The sequence below is a fragment of the Convolutriloba macropyga genome, chromosome 11 (genome assembly GCF_964194025.1).
Source record: "Convolutriloba macropyga chromosome 11, txConMacr16.3, whole genome shotgun sequence".
Classification (NCBI taxonomy): domain Eukaryota; kingdom Metazoa; phylum Xenacoelomorpha; order Acoela; family Convolutidae; genus Convolutriloba; species Convolutriloba macropyga.
This window is the reverse complement of record NC_134478.1, coordinates 51217200-51241807: the sequence shown is the minus strand read 5'-3', so window position 1 is coordinate 51241807 and position 24608 is coordinate 51217200. Positions and strand designations below refer to the sequence as shown.

General features: G+C 34.8%; 1 protein-coding gene across 1 annotated transcript in view; it reads right to left on the bottom strand.

The window, feature by feature from the left end:
• The window catches only part of LOC142349163 (uncharacterized), a 60580-nt gene extending 38983 nt beyond the window's left edge, over window positions 1–21597 (bottom strand). The window contains exons 1-5 of the mRNA XM_075400578.1: window positions 20915–21597; window positions 20268–20462; window positions 19701–19886; window positions 15705–15836; window positions 11649–11733 (exon numbers count right to left, since the gene is read on the bottom strand). Coding sequence (XP_075256693.1) covers window positions 11649–11733; window positions 15705–15836; window positions 19701–19886; window positions 20268–20439 — 575 coding nt within the window. The 5' untranslated portion in view covers window positions 20440–20462; window positions 20915–21597. The remainder of the gene's footprint in view (window positions 1–11648; window positions 11734–15704; window positions 15837–19700; window positions 19887–20267; window positions 20463–20914) is intronic.
• Window positions 21598–24608: the final 3011 nt, after the last annotated feature.

The following is a 24608-nucleotide window of genomic DNA, read 5'->3' as shown; positions in this document are numbered from 1 at the left end:
ATTAAGCAATCGATGTTTCGGAACATAGCCATCTTCCTGTCTCAGTAAGAAGTGAAAACAGCTCGCTTTCGAAACAGTAAAACAATTTGAAAAAAGATGTTCAAGATGTGGTAAAAATTTTTACTGAATTTTAGTATTGTTATTGCCAAAAACAACTCAATTAGCAACAAAACGAAACCAGAAGCACCGATGGTGCACCAAAAGACTTTAAATTTAGAAAAATTTGACAAAAACCCACCTCAATCGGATTAGTTTTTGTACAAAACACCTCACGTCTAAAGGAGGCATTCAAGTCAGAAATTATCAGAAAGAATTTGACTTATTTACTAATTTGGTGTTAAAAAGCCCGCTCAAAGAGTCAAATAAATGAAGAAATTAATTTAAAAAAACGCCAAAAATTGTCCAAAAGAAGAAATATGGCCCTGTTTTGTTTCTCGATTAATTTTCTGTTATCGATTTTAGATTGTTGCATATTCATGCGGCATTGATCAAAACATAACTCTACAAAAAAACAGGTTACGAGAGAACAAATTTGGGCCAAATGGATAAAAACACCCCTAAAAACATAACTCTACAAAAAAACAGGCTACGAGAGAACAAATTTGGGCAAAATGGATAGAAACACCCCTAAAAACTCCTCTATATGGGCAAATCTCTCAGATACTCTGTTCAAAGTCGAAAAGTCATTCACTGAACGCAGCGCATGAACAAAAATTTCGCTCACTCAGAAAAAGCTATTTCACATGCAGTTCTACTCACTTTCACTATTAGGTCAAAACGCCGCCTCAACAAATAGTACTTACGGTAAAAACATGGCCGGCAGATTGCGGGAAAATAGCTCCACTAGACGCTTGTGGCCTTCAATGGAAATGAAACAATTAAGAAATAAGACAGAGATTGACCAACAGTCCTTTAATAGACCACTAGACTTTTTGGGATAGATTTGTACTGTCATTTTTTTGAGACACATATACCCTTTAAGGAAAAAACCCCCATAGAGCTTTTTGAAATTTAATATTCTAAATCGTAAATTTAAGACTCTATAATAGAGAATTAGGGCATTTACATTTGGGACTACTTGGATGCACACTATTGCTCTTTAACTAGTAAATGTCCATGAAATTTACGGTTCAATAATTGATTTTAGAAGTCATTTTTTCAATGAGGTTAGTCACGAAACCAAATTAAAAGCAGAAAAATGACGTCAACAACACACTTTTTAACTGCAAAGCAGTAAGGTCAATAAAAGTCAATTCCAAGAAGTCAGGTCGTAAGAATCATCGATGAAGATAGCAGGAAGAATTTCGGAAACGACTCAGTGTGGCCTCTCTGAAAAAAACTTTTTAAATTAACTGGTACCTACTCATGTGACTACTAAAACTAAAAATTAGGTCAAAATGTAAAAATAGCACATAAAACAAACTGAATTGAAAAAAATGGAAAAGTCCATTATTCCTGTATTTAATACACGCAAAAATTACTACGAAAATTGTTTTACGGAAATAAAAACATCAAACTGATCAATCGGCAAATTCGAAGAAAAACTTAAAAACTGCAAGAAAAAATTGTTACAAAATTTATCAACTTGCGTAATTTTTCTCATTAGCAGCACTAATTTATACCATAAAAACTGTAATTATTTAATAACTAAAAAACCGTACGCAGTAGTTGTTGTTTCAAAACCCAATCAACGCGATGATAAAACTGAATAATGGCCAATAAAGTTATCAAATCAGAAATTAATCATGAAAAAGACTTATAAGAAAGAACAATATTCAAAAGAAAAGAATATTATATTACCAAAACCTAGCAGTATGAATGATCGAAGAAGAAAACTGTCAACCAAAACTTTTAACAGTGAGTCTAGCGAAAACTCAGTGAAAAACATGATGCAAATGAAGAATTGAAAAAAATATCAAGACTCAAGTTATTAGTTCAAATCAAAACTTTTAAACTTAATAAAAGCTGGGCCAATCAAATTATAAACCTTAGAACATACATGCTACAGTGTGGACAACACAGGCATTGAAAAAAAGATCAGAAAACTAATTCGCAACTTTTGAAAAATAAAATAAAATCAAATAGGAAATTCTAATTAAATATCAAATTGAAAATCATTCAGCAAAAAACATGGATTCTTCATTATTAAGCAATTACGGCTCAAAAAATTTACATGCCCAACTTCCCGTCTCAGTAAAAAAAAAGAAAACAGTTCAAGCTCGAAATAAACAGTTTAAGAAAATGGTCAATAAATGGTCGCAATTCTTAACAGAGTTTTAAGAGTAAATAGCTACAAGAACAAAAAAACTTGGAAACTGAGAAAAAACCGCCAAAACCAGATTAGTTTGTGTACACCTATATAAAAACAAGAAACTCTCACGTCAAGAAGAGGCATTCAATTGATAAATTATGAAAAATACGTGGCCATATTTACTGGGCGCGTAGTAAAAAGTCGGCTCAAAGCTCCAAAAATGAAGACATAGATGGAAAAAGCCAACAATTACTAAAATTTGAGAAATCCAAGTCAATTTTGCGCTTAAAACGCATCATTAGGCGCGCAAAAACATTGTGGTTTTAATTTCAGAGGTTTACATGTTCATGCAGCATCGATGAAAACTTATTTCTACAAAAAAAAACAATCTACAACAACAATTTGGGCCAAATAGATGGAAACACGGCTAAAAACTGTCATCTATCTGCGCCACTCTCTCAAAAACACTTTTGTAAGTCGAAAAGTCATTCACTCAACGCAGCGCATATTCAAATAACTTCTCTCGCTCAGAAAAAGTTAGTTCACACGGCAATTTTATTCACTCTCGCTTTTAGGTCAAAACGCCGTTTGAACAAATAGTACTTCCTGTAAAAAAAAGCCTTCAGAAAACCAATACTCCTCTTCGAGTCGTAATAACCAAGAGCACCGCAATATAGCTCCGCTCAGCTTACAGCTTCGCGCCTATAAAAAAATTTCATTCTCTCACTCAATGGGTGGGAAGTCAAAATAGAAGCCAAAAGTGAATGAGAGAGATATAGACAACAACAACGATTTTGGAGGTGTAGAAAGTGAACCATTCAGGCAGATTCGAATTATTTTATATTCAATTTGCTTTGTGAACGATAACTGGAAGATTAACAAAAATCTACGCAACTGAACCATGTCTGTACTAAGTTTTCGCTCAAAGAAATGATTATGGGGACATTTAGTAGGTGAAAACAAATTGCTGTTCAGTCTTCCGTTTATTAACACTAATAAAAACTACATATGTTAAATATAAAAGGCTGTCTGTATTGATAGGAACATTCGTTTCTATCAAAAAAACTGATTAAGAGGACAAATTAGACATAAAAACAATTTGGTGTTCAACCTTCTGTTTATTAACACTAAAAAAACAACACATGTTAGCTATAAAAACTGCTCCAATTCAATTTATTAGAACAGAAACTTTAAGATCAAGAATTGAACTGAAGAAAAAAGATAAAGGCAAAAATTAAAAAAGAATGAAAATATTCCCAGAACTAGTTCAACTCAATAGAAAGTAAAAATAATTGACCTCAAACAATACAAAATTCCCTTTATGGCGACTTAACAAGCCATGATAAATTTTTCATGAGACTTTATGAAAACAAAAAGCGCAACAAACCCAAAATATCACAGAAATTTACAAAAAACGCCGAAGCCACAAAAACTATAAATTCTCAAACAAAAACACAATGAACCTTTACTAATTCATCCTTAGAGAGCCCAACTATCCTCTCCTTAAACAATCTTAGTGATCAAACCTCAAAAAAGAGAAAAAAACGGGAAGAACTAAAAAAAACTCATTAACATTTTTACGAGACCCTAAGGTCAAATTAATCATAATTAGGCTATTTAAAGTAAACATTCCAAAGGTTCACTTAAGCCTTTTACATCATCACTGGGACCTCCTTTTTAATAAAACTTAGTAACAAGGCAACAAAAATTAAAACAAATACAAACAAAACCAAACAAAAAAAAATGATTTATGAAAATCGAGTTAAACCCATAAAACTCATTCGCTGTCCTCTGATCGATTCAAACAAAAACAGCTACGCACCACTAAAATACATGTATTTGCTTTAAACGCATTTGCAAAAAATCAAAGAAAAAAAGCAATTTGAGGAAAAACATTTTACCTTTGAAACCACTAATTATTTTCGCCTTTTACTATTCTTGCGCTGCCGAAAACTCTGCTTCAATTTGACTTCTCATTGACGTTGACAAAAATGTGAATATCTTTTAAAGATTGTTAAAGCAAACATGAGAAAAAATAGCCTCGTTATTGGGTCGCCCGGCTATCGAAAACATGCAATTGTTGCTAATATCAACATTTTGGCAAAAATTTCTAAAAAATATTCCAAAATTAAGCTAAACGTGAAAATAACGGTATATGAAATGGATTCGGTGCATGCATCAAGCAACGACACGCAAGATCTCATTGACAAATTGACAAAACTTGGGATGCTTCGGCGACATCTGGTTGGGCTAAGTTTTCACGACAAAACTTGTTTGTCTAAGATCTTTGTAAAATGGCCCTTTATTTGGAGCAAAGATCTCAAAATTTTTGATTAACCTTAACACTTGATTGTCACGAACTATGAAGCTTGTTCAGGATTGGACTTGAGAAAACTTATGAGTTATCAAAAGAGCTCACAAGTAGTATATATGACTATCAACCGCACACAAGCGCCAATTACTCAAATCATCAAATTCCTATAGCAATTATGGAACAAACACATTTTCTGTCAAAAAAATCGGCATCAACCAAGAAAACAGACGCATGGAGCATCTCTATTTCGCGATAATAATACTGGACGGTATTCTACCAAGTAATTGATAAAGAAGTAACTCCAGCTCAATAACAAAAAACATAGGGAAATAAAAAATCAACGGAAAATTAAACTGTTCGGAAAACTGAATCATTTGACACAAAACTAAAATGATGAATTGGAAATAGCTAGATTTAGAGTACAAAAAATAATTTCTGAAAAAAACTTTCAACTGATCCCAAAGATTTGAAGCAAGCGTGACGTCATATGGTCGTAACAAAAATCTCGGCGAAAAAAATAAACATAGCAGGAATAACACCCGAACTAAAAAATGAAGACTTGAATAAACAGAAGGTCTGCCTATCAGCCTCATTAGAAGAACAGCCTTTGATTGTCAACGCTGGAAATAACAAAAACACGAAACAAAACATGAAAAACACATTTCGCATTTTTTTTGGAAAACACGATCGGTAAAATCATTAAAACCGATAACAAGACAATAGGTAAAATATTACAGCAAGATATCGTAGACGATAACAATATTGTAGAATACAACCATATCTTCTCACTCTGAAGCACATAAAAATTATAAAGACAACCAAAAGGATTATGTAACAAAAGTAACATTTAAGGGTCGTTGCAATGGACCTTAATTATGCCTCAATCATGCCTCGTAATAGAGCCAATGAGACCTGCCATTAATAAAGTGAAGCGACGGCACAAAACTAAGAGACAGAACGAACGAAAAGCAAACAATACTTATAAATAGTGAAAACAAATAGTGTCTTAGTCCTATAAAACATTAGCAGCCCTTTAATGAACTCAGAAAAAACTCCTGAAAAAAGTTTAAAAACTATCGCTATCGCAGCTATTTAAAGACGTTCATTTTCACCTTTCTATTAAGAAACGTTTTCAGCTTCGAAATAAAAAACATAGCTGGCAAATTGCCAGAAAATAGCTGCAATATATTTGTAGATCGGCAGTCTAAAAAAACAGTAAAAAAAGACAGACCAAAAAAAATCGTCTTTTCATTGAAGCATGATCTGTTATATTTTGATTAAAAATCTGTATATAAGTTATTGCTGCCTCTATTAGCTGATCTCAAATAACCTTTATTTAGAGTGACAAATACGCATTTGACCTTATCTCTTTGAGTTAAAGTAAATAAAAGTCAATTTCAAATTGAGGAAGTCATTTTTGAGAGAGGTAAGTCAAGTAAGACAAAAAATTTAATCACGCGCATGAACAAAAAACTCGCTCCACTAAGAGCGAAAAATGACGTCACACATGCAATTCAGTTGAAATTGCATGAACGAATGAAAAAGTGGCTGTGACGTCATATGGTCGTATTAAAAATCATGACGACGAAATAAAAAAACCAAGAGAAGGCCAATAATAGCCCCAGCTATCGCTGTGCGGCTATTAACAAGAAATACAGAGGAAGAAAGGAAGAAAGAAAAAAAGATTGCCACACACACACAAACACACACACATACACACATACACACACACACACACACACACACACACACACACACACACACACACACAGAGAGAGAGAGAGAGAGAGAGAGAGAGAGAGAGAGAGTAGAGCACCATTTCAACAGTAAAGCGTACTTTAGAGAGATTGTAACTATTATTATAAACAACGAAAAGTAATTTATTGCGAGCATGGTCGAAGACAAAAAATTTTTTGGTAACGTTGTTGGCATCTCTGGGAAGCTCCGGATATCATTCAATTGAAACAGCTAAGTTTCAGTCTAGAACCTGGAAAACTATTGTAGGTATAGATTTTCGTAACAAGGTAACAATAATGCTAACAACGATATTACTAACTTATTAAATTCTGGAATATGATTTAAAAACAACAGATCTCAATTTATATTATTGTAGTGTGACATAAGCTAAACTGGCGCAAACGCCAAACATAACCGGCTAACTTCCGGCGAATTGCTCTCGAACGACTTGCGAGCGGTTGGCATCGTCAGTAGCTAGCCACGGTTTGTGAGGCTAGCTTTAGATTAAATGAAGGGGCGCCAGGTGAGCGCAGCGGGTGGCGGGGGGAGGTATGCACCGATGGTGGCTTTGAGGGAGTGCAACAGTGGGGGGCGTTGAAACGGTGGGAGGGGGTCTTTGGCTGCACCGGGCCCTTACAGCCTGAACGATGTGCAGGGGTGGGGATTGGGGGGGGGTTGAAGTGAGAGGGGTTGGGTTGATGTGTGCGGGGATGGGTTGTTGTTGTGTGTGTGGAGGGGGGTTAGGGGTCAACCTCCAAGAACCACCCTTTACACCATAAGTATAAGTCTCGAAAACAGTTTCCTTTAATCGCATACTTGGAGACTAGTAAGCTGAAAGGCTCAGAGAACAAAAAACCCGCTGGGCGCTACCTGTTTATCCCGTTTTGAGGACTAAAAGTCACATGGGTCAGACGAAAAACCGGTCGAAAATCGTCAAATTATAATCTTTTCTGGCACTCACAATATGCACAGCCGAATAGAAGAATTCATGCTACATGTTAGTGCCACATATGAAAAGCCATAGAAATGCTAGAGCTTGAACAAACCATACAGTTAAAGACTGAGTTTTTACAAACTAAAAAGACCAACCGATCGTGCCACCTCAGGGGGCAAAAACTCTTCCAGTTTCAAAACAAATTTTGCATGACATTATTGACAATGGTACCTTATATGTGGGCCAAGAACTGGCCATAGATCGGCCTATTTACCCAAGTCACCAAGAACTCACCCAAGCCGGCCTACAAGTCTGGCCATAAGCACCTGAATTGTGCTAATTCGATGCTATAATCTTTATCCTCACATCAGTTCGTTTTAACGTCACAAAAAATGAGAAACCGAAAGTTTTTTGATTAGATGAGTGACGGAAAAATCACATTTAGCATTTTTTTCGTGAGTAAACCTGATTGGTCAAATATGCTAATTAAATTGTTCCTCTTGAGCCCCTTCTATCAAAAATATAATCATTGACTCTGTCATAAAGAGTATATAAATCCAGGGAAACAAAGATGGGGATAAAGATTAGAGCATCAAATATATCCTTGTTGGAGAATCGAAAAACAGTAATTTGCAATATAAAACATACCAAGCAAAAATTGACAGGGAGACAGTTCCATTTTTTAAAACAAAACCGCAAATATAGCACCCTTAAAGACATTATAATGCCGCTTATCTTGCAAAAAACTTGCATATCTAACGTCTTGCAAGATGGTGCGAAATCTTGCAAGATCTTGCAAGATAGCCGTTGGTTAAACAGTGTTACCAATGGAAACTTTTTTGTACATGAGTTACTCTGGAGACTGTCTCCATGGTTTTCGGGACAAAATGTCAACTTGAATCCCTCATCAAGCACGCATTAGCAGGTACTTTTCTCAAAATAGATACTCTTCATCGTTCGAAAATTTTTGTTTCTTTTATTCCGCTGAGATCTTTGTTACTTTTCTAAGCTCCATTTTAATCAAATACCCGAAATTGTAGGACTGTCTGGAACTACAAGAGCTTCTGCCATCTGATTGGCTTCAGATTTGGATGGTGGATTGGGAATGTCCACATTTTCCATCAAGTTGATGCTCACAGGTTCCCTTCTGATGGTAGCCTCTATAAAGATATATTATGCGTTCATTTTTATGTATTTTAAGGCAAAACTGTCAGCGGCGTTCCAGATTTACCCATGTGGTTTTCTCAATTACTCAAATCATCAAATTCCTATAGTATGGAACAAACGCATTTTATGTAAAAAAAATCGGCATCATAGTATGGAACAAACACATTTTCTGTAAATAAAAAATCGACATCAACCAACAAAACAGACGCATGGAGCATCTCTATTTCGCAATAATATTAATACTGGACGGTATTTTACCAAATAATTGATGAAGAGGTAACTCCAGCTCAATAACAAAAAACATAGGAGAATAAAAAATCATAGGAAAATTAAACTGTTCGGAAAACTGAATCATTTGACACAAAACTAAAATGATGAATTGGAAATAGCTAGATTTAGAGTAAGATAAATGATTTCTGAAAAAAAACTTTCAGCTGATCCCAAAGATTTGAAGCAAGCGTGACGTCATATGGTCGTAACAAAAATCTCGGCGAGAAAAAATAAACATAGCAGGAATAACACCCGAACTAAAAAATGAAGACTTGAATAAACAGAAGGTCTGCCTATCAGCCTCATTAGAAGAACAGCCTTTGATTGTCAACGCTGGAAATAACAAAAACACGAAACAAAACATGAAAAACATTTCGCATTTTTTTTCAGAAAACGCAATCGTTAAAATCATTAAAACCGATAACAAGACAGTAAGTAAATTTTTACAGGAAGATATCGTAGACGATAACAATATTGTAGAATACAACCATATCTTCTCACTCTGAAGCACATAAAAATTAAAAAGACAACCAAAGGATTATGTAACAAAAGTAACATTTAAGGGTCGTTGCAATGGACCTTAATTATGCCTCAATCATGCCTCGTAATAGAGCCAATGAGACCTGCCATTAATAAAGTGAAGCGACGGCACAAAACTAAGATACAGAACGAACGAAAAGCAAACAATACTTATAATTAGTGAAAACAAATAGTGTCTAAGTCCTATAAAACATTAGCAGCCCTTTAATGAACTCAGAAAAAACTCCTGAAAAAAGTTTAAAAACTATCGCTATCGCAGCTATTTAAAGACGTTCATTTTCACCTTTCTATCAAGAAACGTTTTCAGCTTCGAAATAAAAAACATAGCTGGCAGATTGCAAGAAAATAGCCGCAATAGATTCGTAGATCGGCAGTCTAAAAAAACAGTCAAAAAGACAGACCAAAAAAATCGTCTTTTCATTGAAGGCTGATCTGTTATATTTTGATTAAAAATCTGTATATGTTATTGCTGCCTCTATTAGCTGATCTCAAATAACCTTCATTTAGAGTGACACACACATAATTGACCTTATCTCTTTGAGTTAAAGTAAATAAAAGTCAATTTCAAATTGATAAAGTCATTTTAGAGAGAGGTAAGTCAAGTGTGACCAAAAATTTAATCACGCGCATGAACAAAAAACTCGCTCCACTAACAGCGAAAAATGACGTCACACATGCAATTCAGTTGCAAATGCATGAACGAATGAACAAAAAGTGGCTGTGACGTCATATGGTCGTAACAAAAATCATGACGACGAAATAAAAAAAAAACAAGAGAAGGCCAATAATAGCCCCAGCTATCGCTGTGCGGCTATTAACAAGAGATACAGAGGAAGAAAGAAAGAAAGAAAGAAAGAAAGAAAAAAAGAAAGAAAGATTGACATACACACGCACAAACACACACACACACACACACACACACATACACAGAGAAAGAGTAGAGCATCATTTAAACAGTAAAGCGTACTTTAATTTAACTAGTTTAACTTATAAGACAAGAGAGGTTGTACTTATTATCATAAACAACGAAAAATAATTTAATGCAAGCATGGTCGAAGACAAACAATTCTTTGGTAACGTCGTTGGTATCTCTGGGAAGCTCCGGATATCATTCAATTGAAACAGCTAACTTTCAGTCCAGAACCTGGAAAACTATTGTAGGTATAGATTTTCGTAACAAGGTAACAATAATGCTAACAACGATATTACTAACTTATTAAATTCTGGAATATGATTAAAAAACTACAGATCTCAATTTACATTATTGTAGTGTGACATAAGCTAAGCTGGCGCAAACGCCAAACATAACCGGCTAACTTCCGGCGAATTGTTCTCGAACGACTTGCGAGCGGTTGGCATCGTCAGTAGCTAGCTACGGTTTAGTGGGGCTAGCTTTAGATTAATTGAAGGGGCGCCAGGTGAGCTCAGCGGGTGGCGGGGGGAGGGATGCACCGAGGGGGGCTTATAGGGAGTGCAACAGTGGGGGGGGGGGTTGAAACGGTTGGAGGGGGTCTTTGGCTGCACGGGGCCCTTACGGCCTGAACGATGTGCAGGGGTGGGGATTGGGGGGGGGTGAAGTTAGAGGGGTTGTGTGTTGATGTGTGCGGGGATGGGTTGTTGTTATTGTTGTGTGTGTGTGTGTGTGTGGGGGGGGGGGGGGGGGTTAGGGGTCAACCTCTAAGAACCGCCCTTCACACCATAAGTATAAGTCTCGAAAAAAGTTTCCTTTAATCGCAGACTTGGAGACTATTAAGCTGAAAGGCTCAGAGAACTAAATACCCGCTGGGCGCTACCTGTTTATCCCGTTTTGAGGACTAAAAGTCACATGGGTCAGACGAAAAATCGGTCTACCGAAAAATCGCATAAAAACGACCAACAGGGCTAATATAATTGCTACAAACCTAGTTTGAGAGCAACGAAAAATATATAGTTGAAATTAGCGTTCTTCAACTATGCTGACTCAAGAGAAACAAAAATTATTTTCTCGATAGGGGTCAACCTCGATAGGGGTGGCCCTGAAAATAATTTTAGCATAAAAGGGCCAAAAAAATTCAGACAGTGTCCTCAACAACCAATACAGTCTATCAAGAGCGTTACAATGATGCCATTCCTGTTTAAGCTCAAGAATTATTGATCACGCAATGAAGCTGTCATGACGTTTCTTTTCCTTAGCTTCAGATAAACTAAGAGGCGTACAGCCAGCATTGAAACTTACAATTTGGCGAAATGAATCATTGCCATTTCAGCATAATTTTATTTGTTGACAAAAATTTCCGGAACGACTAATATGAGCTCTAATGAGGTTCTGAAAACCCACAGTAATAGAAAATTCGCAATAAATTTCAAGGTTTGTGACAAAAAATTTTTGAGAATATATTAAGAAAAATATATGAGGAATTGAAACATTGTCAGCAGCAGAATCTAATTTGACTCACGGTTCGCCTCTTGGTGCGTCAAATGAGGTGTCAATTGGATCAGCACCACCAAAGAATTGAGCATTGCTGGATGCCACCGAAGAAACTGAAATAGTAAACTTTTATGAGCCAACAAAAATAATAAATTCATCCTGCTGAATAAGGATTTGAGGTCGTTGGCATTAAGTTTCTTTTAATTTTCAGAAATAACAGCACATTCAGAGCGTTTGAACATCAGAGCGACTCTATATCAAATCAAAGCAGTTGGTCAGAAAACAGTCAGCCAAAACTGTAATGGAACATAGCTGGGTGGTTCCAGAAAAGACAGAATTTTGTTTGCAGGAATCTTTGTCAAATGTTTGCAAAAATATACCAGTCATAATTTTCTCTCAGAAACACAAGGGAAACGATGTAAAATAATCTCTTTTGGAATTCAATAATTGTTAAAAAAAAGATGAAATACAAAATGAATAATTTAAAAATCGTCAAGTTATGCGCTTTTCTGGCACTCACCATATGCAGAGCCGAATAGAACAAGGTAGTTAGAGCTACATGTTAGTGCAACACATGAAAATCCACATAAATGCTCACCTAGAGTTTGGAGAAACCATACCGTAAAGTATTACATGCTAAAAAGACCAACCGATCGTGCCACCTCAGGGCAATAACTGGCCATAAGTCGGCCTATTTACCCAAGTCACCAAGAACTGTCACCCAAGTCCACCTACAAGTCTGGCCAGAAGCACGAGAATTGCGCTAATTTGATTTTCTCTAATCACTATTCTCAAATAATTTGGTTCGACGTCACAAAAAAACGAGAAATCAAAAAGTTATTTGATCAGATGAGTGACGGAGAATCTACATTTAGCATTTTTTTTCGTAAGCAAACTTGATTGGTCAACAAAGCTCATTAAATTGTTCGCCTTTAGCCTCTGCTATCAAAAATATGATCATTGCGTCTGTCATAAAGAGTATATAAATGCAAGGAAACAAAGTGATGGGGGGATAAAGATTAGAGCACCAAATATATCCCTGTTGGAGAATCGAAAACCAGTAATTTTTCAATAACTCATAACAAGCAAACATTGACAAGTAGACAGTTCCATTATTTAAAATAAACAAGGAGGCTCGGTAATGTGCGATGGCACATAAGGTTCCGACCCCGCTCATCCACAATTTCGGCATAATTGTCTACCAAATGAGGAGCAGATAGAAAAGTCCAAAAATTATTTTTTGAGGAAGTACTTTTCAAAAAAATTGTGTATGAACGATAAGATAGCCTCCAAAGCAAATAATTCAGTGGAGTAAAAATTGATGTATTAGATTTCTGTGATATACCAATTTTAAGAAAGCGAGTCAGGACGAACAGCAAAATCAAACAACAACAACAACAACAAACATTAATTACATCAAAAACTTTATGTCCGTATTAAAAAACAAAATTTAATAACAAAGTCAACACACCGTCAGATTAACTAAAAAAAACTTGTAAATCACCAGAAAAGATATGGGACCAGTCCATAAAAAGATTTGGTAACAATTTGACAAAAAAGAAGAAAAACAGTAAAGTTAAAAAAATCCTTTAATTTTTTTAAACAATTCGCTTCAAAGTAATGAAAACCATTGGAAATCAAGTAAAAAATGCCAGAGGTTTACGACTAACAATTCTTCTATAGAAGTGCATTAGAACCTGTCCTTATTCAATTTTTTAAACGGCTAAAAAGAACAACAAAAAAACAACCAAAAATTCAATTGAAACTTGCCAGAAAACGCTGTCAAAACCGTCAAACCATATTTTGGCCCTCAAAACTTATTCAATTGCGCTTTCTTCAAACACTGTTAATGTAGTATGTGGCCATTCATTAGTGAGACTAGGTAACAAGTAGACAAAAAGAGAAAAGGGCAAAAGTATGTAAAACTTCCGATTTTTTTCGGAACAAAATTACATCCAAAGTCATGAATGACATTAATTACAGAATTATATATTTAAATGGGGCCGTTTTTTCACCCAAAGGAAGTTCATGAGACCAGCAAGTATCCAGAATATGTCTTGAGTCTACAAAAAAAACGTAAAATCTGACAAAAATTGAATTAATTTACTTTTTTGTCAAAAACCCGTGTCGAAGCCAGTAGGGTCATAACGAATTTTTTTAAAAAAGATTTTGGTACACCAATCCCTTTTTAAAACCTTCCTTTGACACCCATAATGCCATATTTGACTTGTAATTAACGATATTAGGTAACAAAAAGAATAGTAAAAAGAACAAACTTGCGAAATTAAAAAGTTTTTTTTTAGTTTTGGAAAACGATTGTTTTCAAAGTCATGGAAGCCATCAGCTATCTACTAAATCGGCATATCGGCTCATCTATTCTTCCATGAAAAGCTAATGAAACCTATCACTATACAGGAAATTTCAGAAGACTAAAACGACAAAAAAACGACAGTTAAAGACAAAATTTTAAAAAATTCAATTAAAATCTTCAAGAAAGAAGTGTCGAGGCCGTTGAAACGATAATCAATATCTTTCAGGGTTTTGATATGTTCCATTGTGTCTTATTTTGAACGCTAATAATGTGATATGAGAAATGTCAACAATGTGATAATGCGACGAAACTAGAAAACGTGATAAACTGGCAAATATCTAAAAACAAAATTCTGAAATCTAGTATTATCAAAGCCAGAAAACAATAAATTCAAGCTTAAAACTGCAATCGAGACTAAATTTTGAATCCATAGAACGAAAAAGCATTCTTTCTAAGCTACAAGTTGACCAAATTAAGAGGAAAAGTTCATTAAGCCATTATTTATTTAAAAATCAATTAATTTTATAAGTCGAATTGACCATAAAGTTTCAAGTAAAAACTAAATGCATTAGCTTGGAGCTGCTTAGGAAGCCAATTGGACCCATAAATCCTGAGCTTTGATTTGATATACTCTGTTCTTTATTAATAAAGAAAATGGTCTTTTTTTAAAAAAAAAAGAACGACTGATTACAATCCGAATTCTTTTTGGATTGTAACAGTCCAAGATTCGCCCAAAACTAGCCCTGCTAGTGCTTATTGGCCGTTAGGAACAATTAATTTTTTGAATGTTGTAGATATAGATAATTTGTTAGTCGAAAACTTAAAAATAAATTCTGCTATTTTGATAATCAACGAGTAAAGTTAGCAAAAAACGGCAAAGTTTTAATTACAGAGCACTCTAAGCGGAAGTTGAAGTAATAGTAGCCCCCTTTGAGTCCACAATGATTGTAATAGTGTTGTTTGGGGTGTACTGCCGGTAATTTTAATCAAAGTGGACCAAAGTAGCTTATTTCGTGCTGTTTTTGATGAAAAAGGCTGAATTTTGAAAAATTTAGCCAGAATTTTTGAGCAAAAACATTAAATCCAAATAATCAACAATGCTTGTTTGCCATTAAAAATAAAATCCGCGACACTATTCTTAAAAATTTTACGAAATTTTAGCAAAATTGACGAAAATATAGGCAAAAATTTTGGAAAATATGAATAAAAACAGCGTGAATTCACTCTACTTTTCTCAGAAGTTTAAACCTCGATAACTCCATGTAGAAAACGAAAATTAAAAAAATCTTTTTAATTCCATATTCTACGCTGGACGAGCTTTCTAATGATACCAGTCTCAAATCTTTACGATGAATATATCGATCGGCGAAAATTGACTGAACAAAAAAAACCCATTTGGTTATATAGTTCCTCCCCCCCTCAAGAGGGGTCGGAACAAAAAAGCAAATTTCGAACCCTTAAAGACATTATAATGTCGCTTATCTTACAAGAATCTTGCATATCCGACAGCTTGCAAGATGGTGCGTAATCTTATAAGACTCTTGCAAGATAGCCGTCGATTAACTAGGGTTACCATTGAAAACTTTTTTGAGTTACTCTGCCGATGGTCTCCTTGGTTTTCGGGACAATCTGTCAACTTGAATCCCTTATCAAATACGCATTAGTAGGTACAGTTTTTTCAAAATAGATACTCTTGGTCGTTTGATAATTTGTGTGTCTTTTTATTCCGCTACGATCTTTTCTACATTTCCAAGCTCCATTTTAATCAAATACCCGAAATTGTAGGACTGTCTGGAACTACAATAGCATCTGCCATCTGATTGGCTTCAGAGTTGGATGGTGGATTGGGAATGTCCACATTTTCCATCAAGTTGATGCTCACAGGTTCCCTTCTGATGGTGCCTTCTGTAAAGATAGATATATGTTTATTTTAAATGTATTTCAAGGCAAAACTCAGCGGAGGCCCAGATTTACTCATGTGGTTTTCTCGTAAATTGCATACAATGTTAGAGATGTCCCTGAGAAATTTTGATAGTGTAAGTTCTTCTTCAATTAATCAGGAAATGGCCTTCAAGAGTGCTTAAATGTCTTCGAAAGTTTTCGGTCTTAATCTCAGAATTAAAGTTTTTAAGTAAGTCCACTAAGATACACAAAAAATTACAATTTTTTATATTTGACAGAAAAAACATTCGTTTTTACATAAACCATCGAAATTTAACGTTCAGCTGCCTGCCCGACCTGTCAATTGACGAGCAAACTCCACTGCCCCATTTTTATTAATAAAATAACTCGGTAAGAAAAACTCCGGCCAAAAAAAATGCTGGCAAGTAACGTTCAAGATTGTTACACATTCCAAAAAGTACGCACCAAAAAGGAAAAGACCGAAAAAACAATTGCGGGATAAAAGACAGGACAAGACAATTCCTCACAATCCAAGATTTAAATCAATCGAAAGTTAAGAAAACCGTCAACTTCAGAAAACTTATTTGGAAGTATTAATTTGAAAGTATACAGAGCCAACATAGATGGCACGATTGGAAAAACTGGCTTATGTACAAAGGCAATGAACACAGACACGAACGAAACTCCGCAAGTTTAACCAACCTGGTGTTCAAAGGTATTGAACAAAATGTAGCACAAAAATAACTTTAAAAACTAGTGTCTAAAATTTGACAAACGTTTATCTCAACCCATATCAAGGTCGACCAGACAAAAATTGGTCAGAATTTGAAGGGCTACTGAGGGCAAGCACTGCGTGTTCTCGAATACGACAAGCAAACCACCAACGCGCACGGTATCTGCAATTACATTTGACAGGTAAAACCCTAAATTTTAATCTACAATTTGTAGAGAATACACAAATTACTTGAATGCCTCTTTAAAAGAATTACGGAACAGGTACGCTGGAGCCGACCAAAAGAAAAACTTTAATTAGCTCTGGAGCCCAAAAAAAATTCAGCCACCAAAGAACAACCCGAGGACTTCCTGGCAGACTTAAAACGACTTGCAGAGCTCGCAAATGTTGACGACCTCGATGCAGTTATAAACCGCATTGATGAACAACAGTGCCACATCAATTTATTCACGGCATGCCGTAAAAATACAAGAAAAGTCAGTTGAAAGAAAAGAAAACGTCATTGGCACCTCTGTTATAATCAAAAGGAGATTCCGCATAAACCAGTTTAAACACGAATCTCAAAAAGACTGCACTATTAAAATCACTGAACTTTTCAACTAGAAATGCTGTTCTTCCACCACATAAGAACATTTTAGCGGCAATTTATGCATCCCAGCTGCCTCAGAACGAGTCCAATTCAAATTTGGCAGTTGTAGCAAGATGTGCGGGGTACGCCACACAAGCGTTAGTGTCCATTGTGCACGACACACTACAAGGAAGACGAACCAGAAAAGAGCGACGACAAAGAACCAGAATGCTTTGCTGGCAGCTTTTCGGAACCTTACAAAACAACACACATATTTTTTATCCTGAATGCAAAAAAAAACAATTAAAAATTGCAACAAGTATCCAATAAATGTTTTAAATCAGTAGTTTGCTCAACAATCCCCACAGAAACGCAGGATGAAAAATCAACTATAGCTATCACAGCTACAGTGAATCAATCTTGAGAACAGGAACTTAATTGTCACCCACGAAGAGCTGGTAAAACCAAACTGAAGAGAACATGCAGGAAACGAAATACGTTGTCATCGACAAGGGAAGATCGAAAACAGCAGGCTTTCTGTGGTTCATTGCAGAAGTTTTGTTGGTTAAGTTTCAACCAATGAAAACATCTCATGAATGGCGTCATGATACTCGCTTTTTGTCATGTTGTACTGCTAAACGAAGCATGGACCAGGCTCTTTAAAACGAAATTTGAAAATTAAAATTAGTTGACCAAAACATTCGAAATTTGCAAATTTGGAGTCGTAAAATAAAAAAACTCTGTAATTCGAGTACGCCGTTTTTAATAACGAGAATAAACGTACAACTTCGTAATCTTTTGGCTAAATCAAAATTTAAAAAAACGACAACAGGGAAATTAAATGCTTATATTTAAAAATTCGATCTTTATTCACCTGCTTTTCCCAAACACATGCTGCACAAACATTATCAAAAACTATGACATGTCGGAACCTTATAGTTATGTAGGCGAAATGAAACCTGATATAATGAGCGTCAATTACTTTAATGTAATCGGCTAGCGCTCCCCGATTACATTAAAATAGTTGACACTCACTATATAAGGTTTTATTTCGCCTACATTACTAGTTGAGTCGACATTAGTAGTTCTATATACACTTGAATAGTCACATCAAGCAATATTAAAAAATCGAGAGCAAAAGTCGGAAGAACAGAAGTCAACCTGAACCGTGTCGTCTAGCTTCCAGATTAGTCAGAGAAAAACACGAGGAACAATCACGCAATAATTTTTTTAAATGCTTTCACAAGGAATTAGTCCTTCTAATTAGTCCTTAAATTATTTGATGTATCGCGGTACCAAAATTTCAATTGCACGCCTTTCCCAAATGCTAATTAGAAAGCGCTAATAAAATTGTGATCGATAAAGACACGTTCAATTTCCAGATACTAAATTTTGTGAACTTCTTAATTTCGATTAAACGGGTAAAAATGTGCTGAAATTTTTCTTTTCTGAAACTGTAAAAATAGAACTACTTAAATTCTATTCAACCTTGTACCTTTTTATTGTAACCAGAAATCGGGCGCAAGCGCGTTTTTGTCAAGTCAATATGTTCTTCGGGTGACTATTATTTATTCTGTAACAGTTAAGTGGCTCTGCTTGAAGTCACTGAGAACTTCGGGCTTCTGGCTAAGTAGCAACTTCTCGCATTTTAACTTCTGGCACTGCAGACTTTCGGCAATTTAAAATGTGCACGTGAGTGTTTCAAACTAACAATAACGGTAGAATTTTAAGTAGGCAACATAATCAAAGAACTAATATAGTGCCCGACAGCCATTACATTTGCTTTTATATTATTGCATACTAAAATTGCGCATGATTGTAAACACCATAGGCTGCACTATGGTGTTTACAATCATGCGCAATTTTAGTATGCAATAATATAGAAGTTCTACCACACAATTATATAAAAAATTTCATTAACTAGGTCAATTGTCCATTGATAATACCTATTAAAAGCAAATGTAATCTAGCTTTAAAAAGCAAAATTTAAAAGCAAATGTATCTTCAGCAAATGTAATTTTGCCTTGGTAGTGCTATAATGACAACCAAAAATAAATCACTGTCTTTCAGCTAAAATCATCGGCTGTGAGGCAAAACACTAAAAATGATAAAATTGTCATGTATTTTTAACAACGTGTATGCATGTCAAAACTACTGTTAGGGACACTTGACAACTTTATAGCATTGAGTGGATTTTGAAGTACCTCTTTTAGATCAGGATTTTTGCCTAATGGCTACAAAACTTTCTTTCGCCTAATATCCCATCCCCCCTATAAATTACCTTCGTCTGTAAATGAATTGTAGTTACTCCGCTATGAAACCCGAGTTGAACACTAATTAATTGCGCATTGAATACAAAGTCCAACAGAGTCCTGAAAAGTTTTTAAAAAATTGTTCCAAGTAGTCTTTTTCAATGTGAAATCCATGCTCAAAGCTAATCTTTCCGACATTCAGAACTAACAGATGGAAAAAATTCAAATTCAGCAATCGTTAGTTACTATTCTTTGTTAACCACGGTCTATTTTATCGATTCTCAGGCAAGATCAGTGCGCAATCCACGCCCTACCTGTGCTTATCAGTTCATTGTCAAATTCTTCAGACGTAGATGTTATGGTCACGACCGACTTGCCTCTGTCATAAGAACTTTCTGTGTCAACATTCGAATGATCAGCTTCCAGTTCAGGTGGTCCAGGATCGTTAACTCTCGGCACGTCAAAACTGTGAACATCGTCCGAATTTTTGTTGTTCACGACTGCAAGGCAATTGTTACATTTTTAGGAATTTTTCAAATACTCCACTCAATTTGAAAATCTATTGGAATTTTACATATGCTAAGCATGACAATGGACAGGCAGACATGAATTGCCACTTGGTCGAACGTGTAACTTCCGTTTTGATATTTATATATATGGGACTTACAATAACTTAACTTGGCAAAGAAAATTTTTTTAGCAAAATGTTTAACTTTTTAATATATTTACTCATTACGTGGCCTCCATAACAAGAGAAATTGATTTAGCTTAATAATTGATTGAAAAATGACTTCACTATACAAACTTTTTATAACGGATTCAACGATTCGATTCAAATTCTTTTTTTGTTATGCTTTTTTAAAAATTGAGGAAACAATTGCCTGAGGTACAAGCTGACAGTCTCAGGTATTTCTCCCCATTGATATCCACACTGTTTACATCTCCCGGAAAACCCACAAACAAACTGGGAGAGCCAGGAGGCGAGTGTTGCACGGGTTCGAACCTCTGACCTCTGTCAAGTCCAAGTTCCAATTTCATTCCACCCTCAGCCATAATTGCAAATAAAAAATGAACAACTTTTTTTTTAAAATGAACTGTTTCCCCTTTACCCAGTGAGATAAAAATTTGCTTTCCTACACCTGTGGCAATATGCGGCAGTATGTTTGCATTGATACGTTCATACGGCCTATTAGAACGCGATACCAATCGTTACAGTTAAGACACCATGAAATGATTTCAACAATTTGAACTATGCATGCTTACTCGTCCGAGAATAACTATACTTCAAATCTCGAATTATTTTTACAAACGAAAACAAGCGGAATGTTTCTTTTTGCATAAACAATTTTTAGCAATAAAAATCTCGGAATATTGTTGTGAAAAAAGCTTTTAACGCGATGAGTTTCCTCAGAAGTTTCTAGGCAGAAATTTGTATCACAACCATTCAGAGTTGACCTGCTCTATATTCTACAGCTGCAAAGGAAACAGTTCAAATTATGTCAAAAAGCAAAGAAAAAAAGGTTCTAACTATTTAGAACAAATTTGTGAGTAAATTATGACAAGTTATGATTCACTTGACAAGAATGCAAGTTTCAAAGTCTGTGTTTCAATTCGTGGTAATAATTTCAGTAAAGATTATACAGTCTCGAGAAAATGTTCAAATCTATTCTCCTCCGTTTAAACAATATTTCAACTGTCAATTCTTCGCTTTGTCTTAATAAACGATGTCTCAGAAATTTTGTTTCAGAAGTCCTGATTCTGATTAATATGGAAATCGGTAAACGTGTTTCATGTCAACTTCAATAACGTCCTAAAATCTAAGCAGAATAAAAGTACTCAGATGAAACGAAAATTAATTGGACTTTTAAAGCTTGAACAAACGCTGGTTTTTGAGCTCATGAAAACTGCGCGGCAATGATAATTGTAATTAACCAAGATTTTTGAGAGAAATGTAAATTGTAATTGAATATCGTTAATATGCATGAGCAAACTTTGACGTGTACATTTTATGACCAACAACAGTTTGGTCGCATTTTTTCTTCGAAAATTAAAAACAGTTTCATAGCCAAATTTTTAAATAAAAAATGAACTAACTCGTTTATAACTAAATCTTTCTCAAAAAATGTTCAATTTTATATGAATTGCAGAACGACTAAACTTGTAGAAAGTTATAATGCCATTATAAAACTTATGTTTGAACAGCATAATTACACTGCAGTTGTTCAAATTTGATGACCAGTTTTGTATTGTGTGGTATAAGCTTTGCTTTGATTCAATGGTAAACTGAACTGTTTGGTGTTACGTAATAACCGAGGCATGCCGATTGTACATTTGTAAACGTTTGAATCGAGTCTATGTATTTGAATGGAGAAAGTTGAACACGAGAAAGAGTTTAGAGCTAAAACTTCAGCTGTTCTTTCAAATATACAATACCAATAAGTCACTGGAGTAGACCTCAAACAAGTTTCATAATTACCCAAATTGGTTAAACATTTGTGCTTAAGAAGTAAGTCTAGATACGCCTCAAGTCACCTCTTGTTATGACTGAAGAGAACGTTTTAAGATGCCAAGTTATAGCCCTTGATGACGCACATTCAATTTTTAATCTTAATCAAATGTGGACAGACTTCAAATAAAACTCAAAAAAACGTCCGCAAAAATTAGCTTACAAATTTTATCAGCTCTTCGTACATATGAACAGGATTTTCGACAATATTGTATGAATAATACTCAATTTCAGATAATTATATTCGATTAAAAAATTACTTCTCAACATAGCAACAATTTCGACATCTGAAATTTGGGTCAATTTAATTTTAAAAAAACATTTTCCTATTACTACCACCAAGTTTTAAAAATATCACGAATAAATTTGAAACAAACAAATCTCAAAAAACGTGAAGAGAATGTATTTTATTATCCTTTCAGGCGTTGCCTTCAAAATTTTTCGTTAAACATGATCAGTTGAGGTCAAATACTGCCGATGATACAGCACTCAGCAACAATTCCAAGAGGTCTAATTTCTTATCAAGGCGGACAATTTCTGTACCAATTTCCTATTTATCAAAGGAAGAATGTTCCATGACAAAAGTGCGTTTTTCCCACAGTCGTATTTGACACCCAAGCATAAAATTCACGTCAGCTAGTTTCTCACCTAGTTTTATCTCTACTATTTTTCCAAAATAACAACAATGTAAAGGTGCGAGTAAAAAAGGAAAATTAAATATGCGAGCTGTTAGATGTACCAAAAGTGATCAGACCCTCTTTTTTGAATTAACTGAAACAAAAGTGACGGTCATCAGGCAAAACGAGAAGCGTTTTTGAAAAAAATCCAAATTTCTTTTAACCGCTTATGCCATTTAGTGAAGTCCAAATCGAAAACCAATCGCTACCCATAACAATGTTTCCAAAAACCTTCAGAGATCTTCGTGCAATTCTGTAAAACAAAACAAAGACATAAAAAGAACAAATTAATTCAAAAATATTGCTTACTTAAGCATTGCCAGTCAGTTTGGTTTAAAATTTTCACAAAAAAGTGACTGAGCAACGATGAAAGCTTCTACAACCCTATAACGTTCTGTCGAAAAAAAAACTACAAACCAAGGAGAGTTTTTGAATTTGTCCTATAAATCATGAAAAATTACCAGCAAAAAAACTTTGCAAAACTTGCTCTCCAAATCAGCTCAGCATTATTGCACATTTAAGCCAAGCTATTATGTTATTTGTCTATTTTATGAGCAAATCGTGGTAAAAAGTTATGGGCAGAGGGCTAGCTCTGAATAACTTTTCAATTCACATTGATCTCATTTTTAATAAAACATGGTGAAAATTAATTTCATGGCACCTAATGCCTGTCGTAGGATTTGAGCTGTTGAGAAATATGTAGCCATCAAAGTTGGACTTAAAAAGCCTTCAACAACATTACCAAAACTTTGAACCGGCATATTTGATATCAAATACAGTTGAGCACTATATTAAATCACACCGGCTGGTTAAAATCTGAAAAAAAACAAGACAAAAACCTCCACCCAGAAAACATTTCTTCTATATGGCAACGAAAAAGTAAAGTAACTTTAGGGAAGTATCAAAAACCTTCTTCCTGTCAATAACACAAAATATTCTTTTAACGTCTTACTCAGAGAGAGAGAGAGAGAGAGAGTTTCCATCAAATAGAAATAAAATTGATATGAATTGAACAAAAATTTCTGGTCTCCAAAACTTTCCTTAAATCTTGAGGCTTAGAAAAGAAGAGGTCAGTTAAAATCAAAAATTCACGGTCAGTGCTTAGACTATTTATCTTGTGGAGCAAGCCAGATTCTATGATATCCCGTGAAATTTTTATTATTTAATCATAATTGATTCTTCAATCGTTGAAATAATGAAAGATCAAAACTCGCCAATTAAAATATTGTTGGTGAAGTTCAAAAATTCACGTTTTTAAAAATACTACACACTGTATTAAGTATCTAACTAACTTAGAGAGTTAGTTATTTTACAACATAATTGAGGCCACTATTAAGTATCATTTAGCTGTTTCTCGTTGTCAATTAAAACTGACGACGTTATTCAGCAAGAACGGAAGGCATTTAAAAAAGCATTTTTTAAGGTTCAAAAGAGAGTTTTGGTGAACCCAGTCTGAAGATTTTTTCTGTTGAGGTGATGATTTTCCCGTAACTCTTATAGCTCATGAAGTATTGGTTCTTCGTAAACATTCACTGATCTCTTGAACGGACCAGTTTATAGGTTTATTGGAGATTTTAATATTGCATTATCAGTACATATACTTCATCAAGCGCTTTATTTCTCTAACAAGCAAATAGTGCTTAAAACTGAGTACATGTGTTAGTGAAGGATTCCCTCAAAAAACTAGAAAAAAAAACAAAGTGCTTGCTGCACTAACAAAGACACTTGCTTCTCGAAAAATGTGAGAACCACCATCACACAACTCAAAACCATCTAAACTGAAATTAAAGTAAACCTCAACAAAGAGTGTCTACTTCGCTGTACCAGAAGGCGCTAAAACTTAAACTCAACGCAAGATCATAATGACAAAATTTGTGGACGAGTTGCACTAGCCAACGTGAAGGCCTAAACACACAACTTAATCTTTTTAGAGCGCTAAAATAATCTTCAACTCAAGTTTAGTTTAATTGCTCAAAAAACTGACTAACATGTTAACATGTTTCCTGACTGCCTACCAATCAATTATTCTAATTGACAAA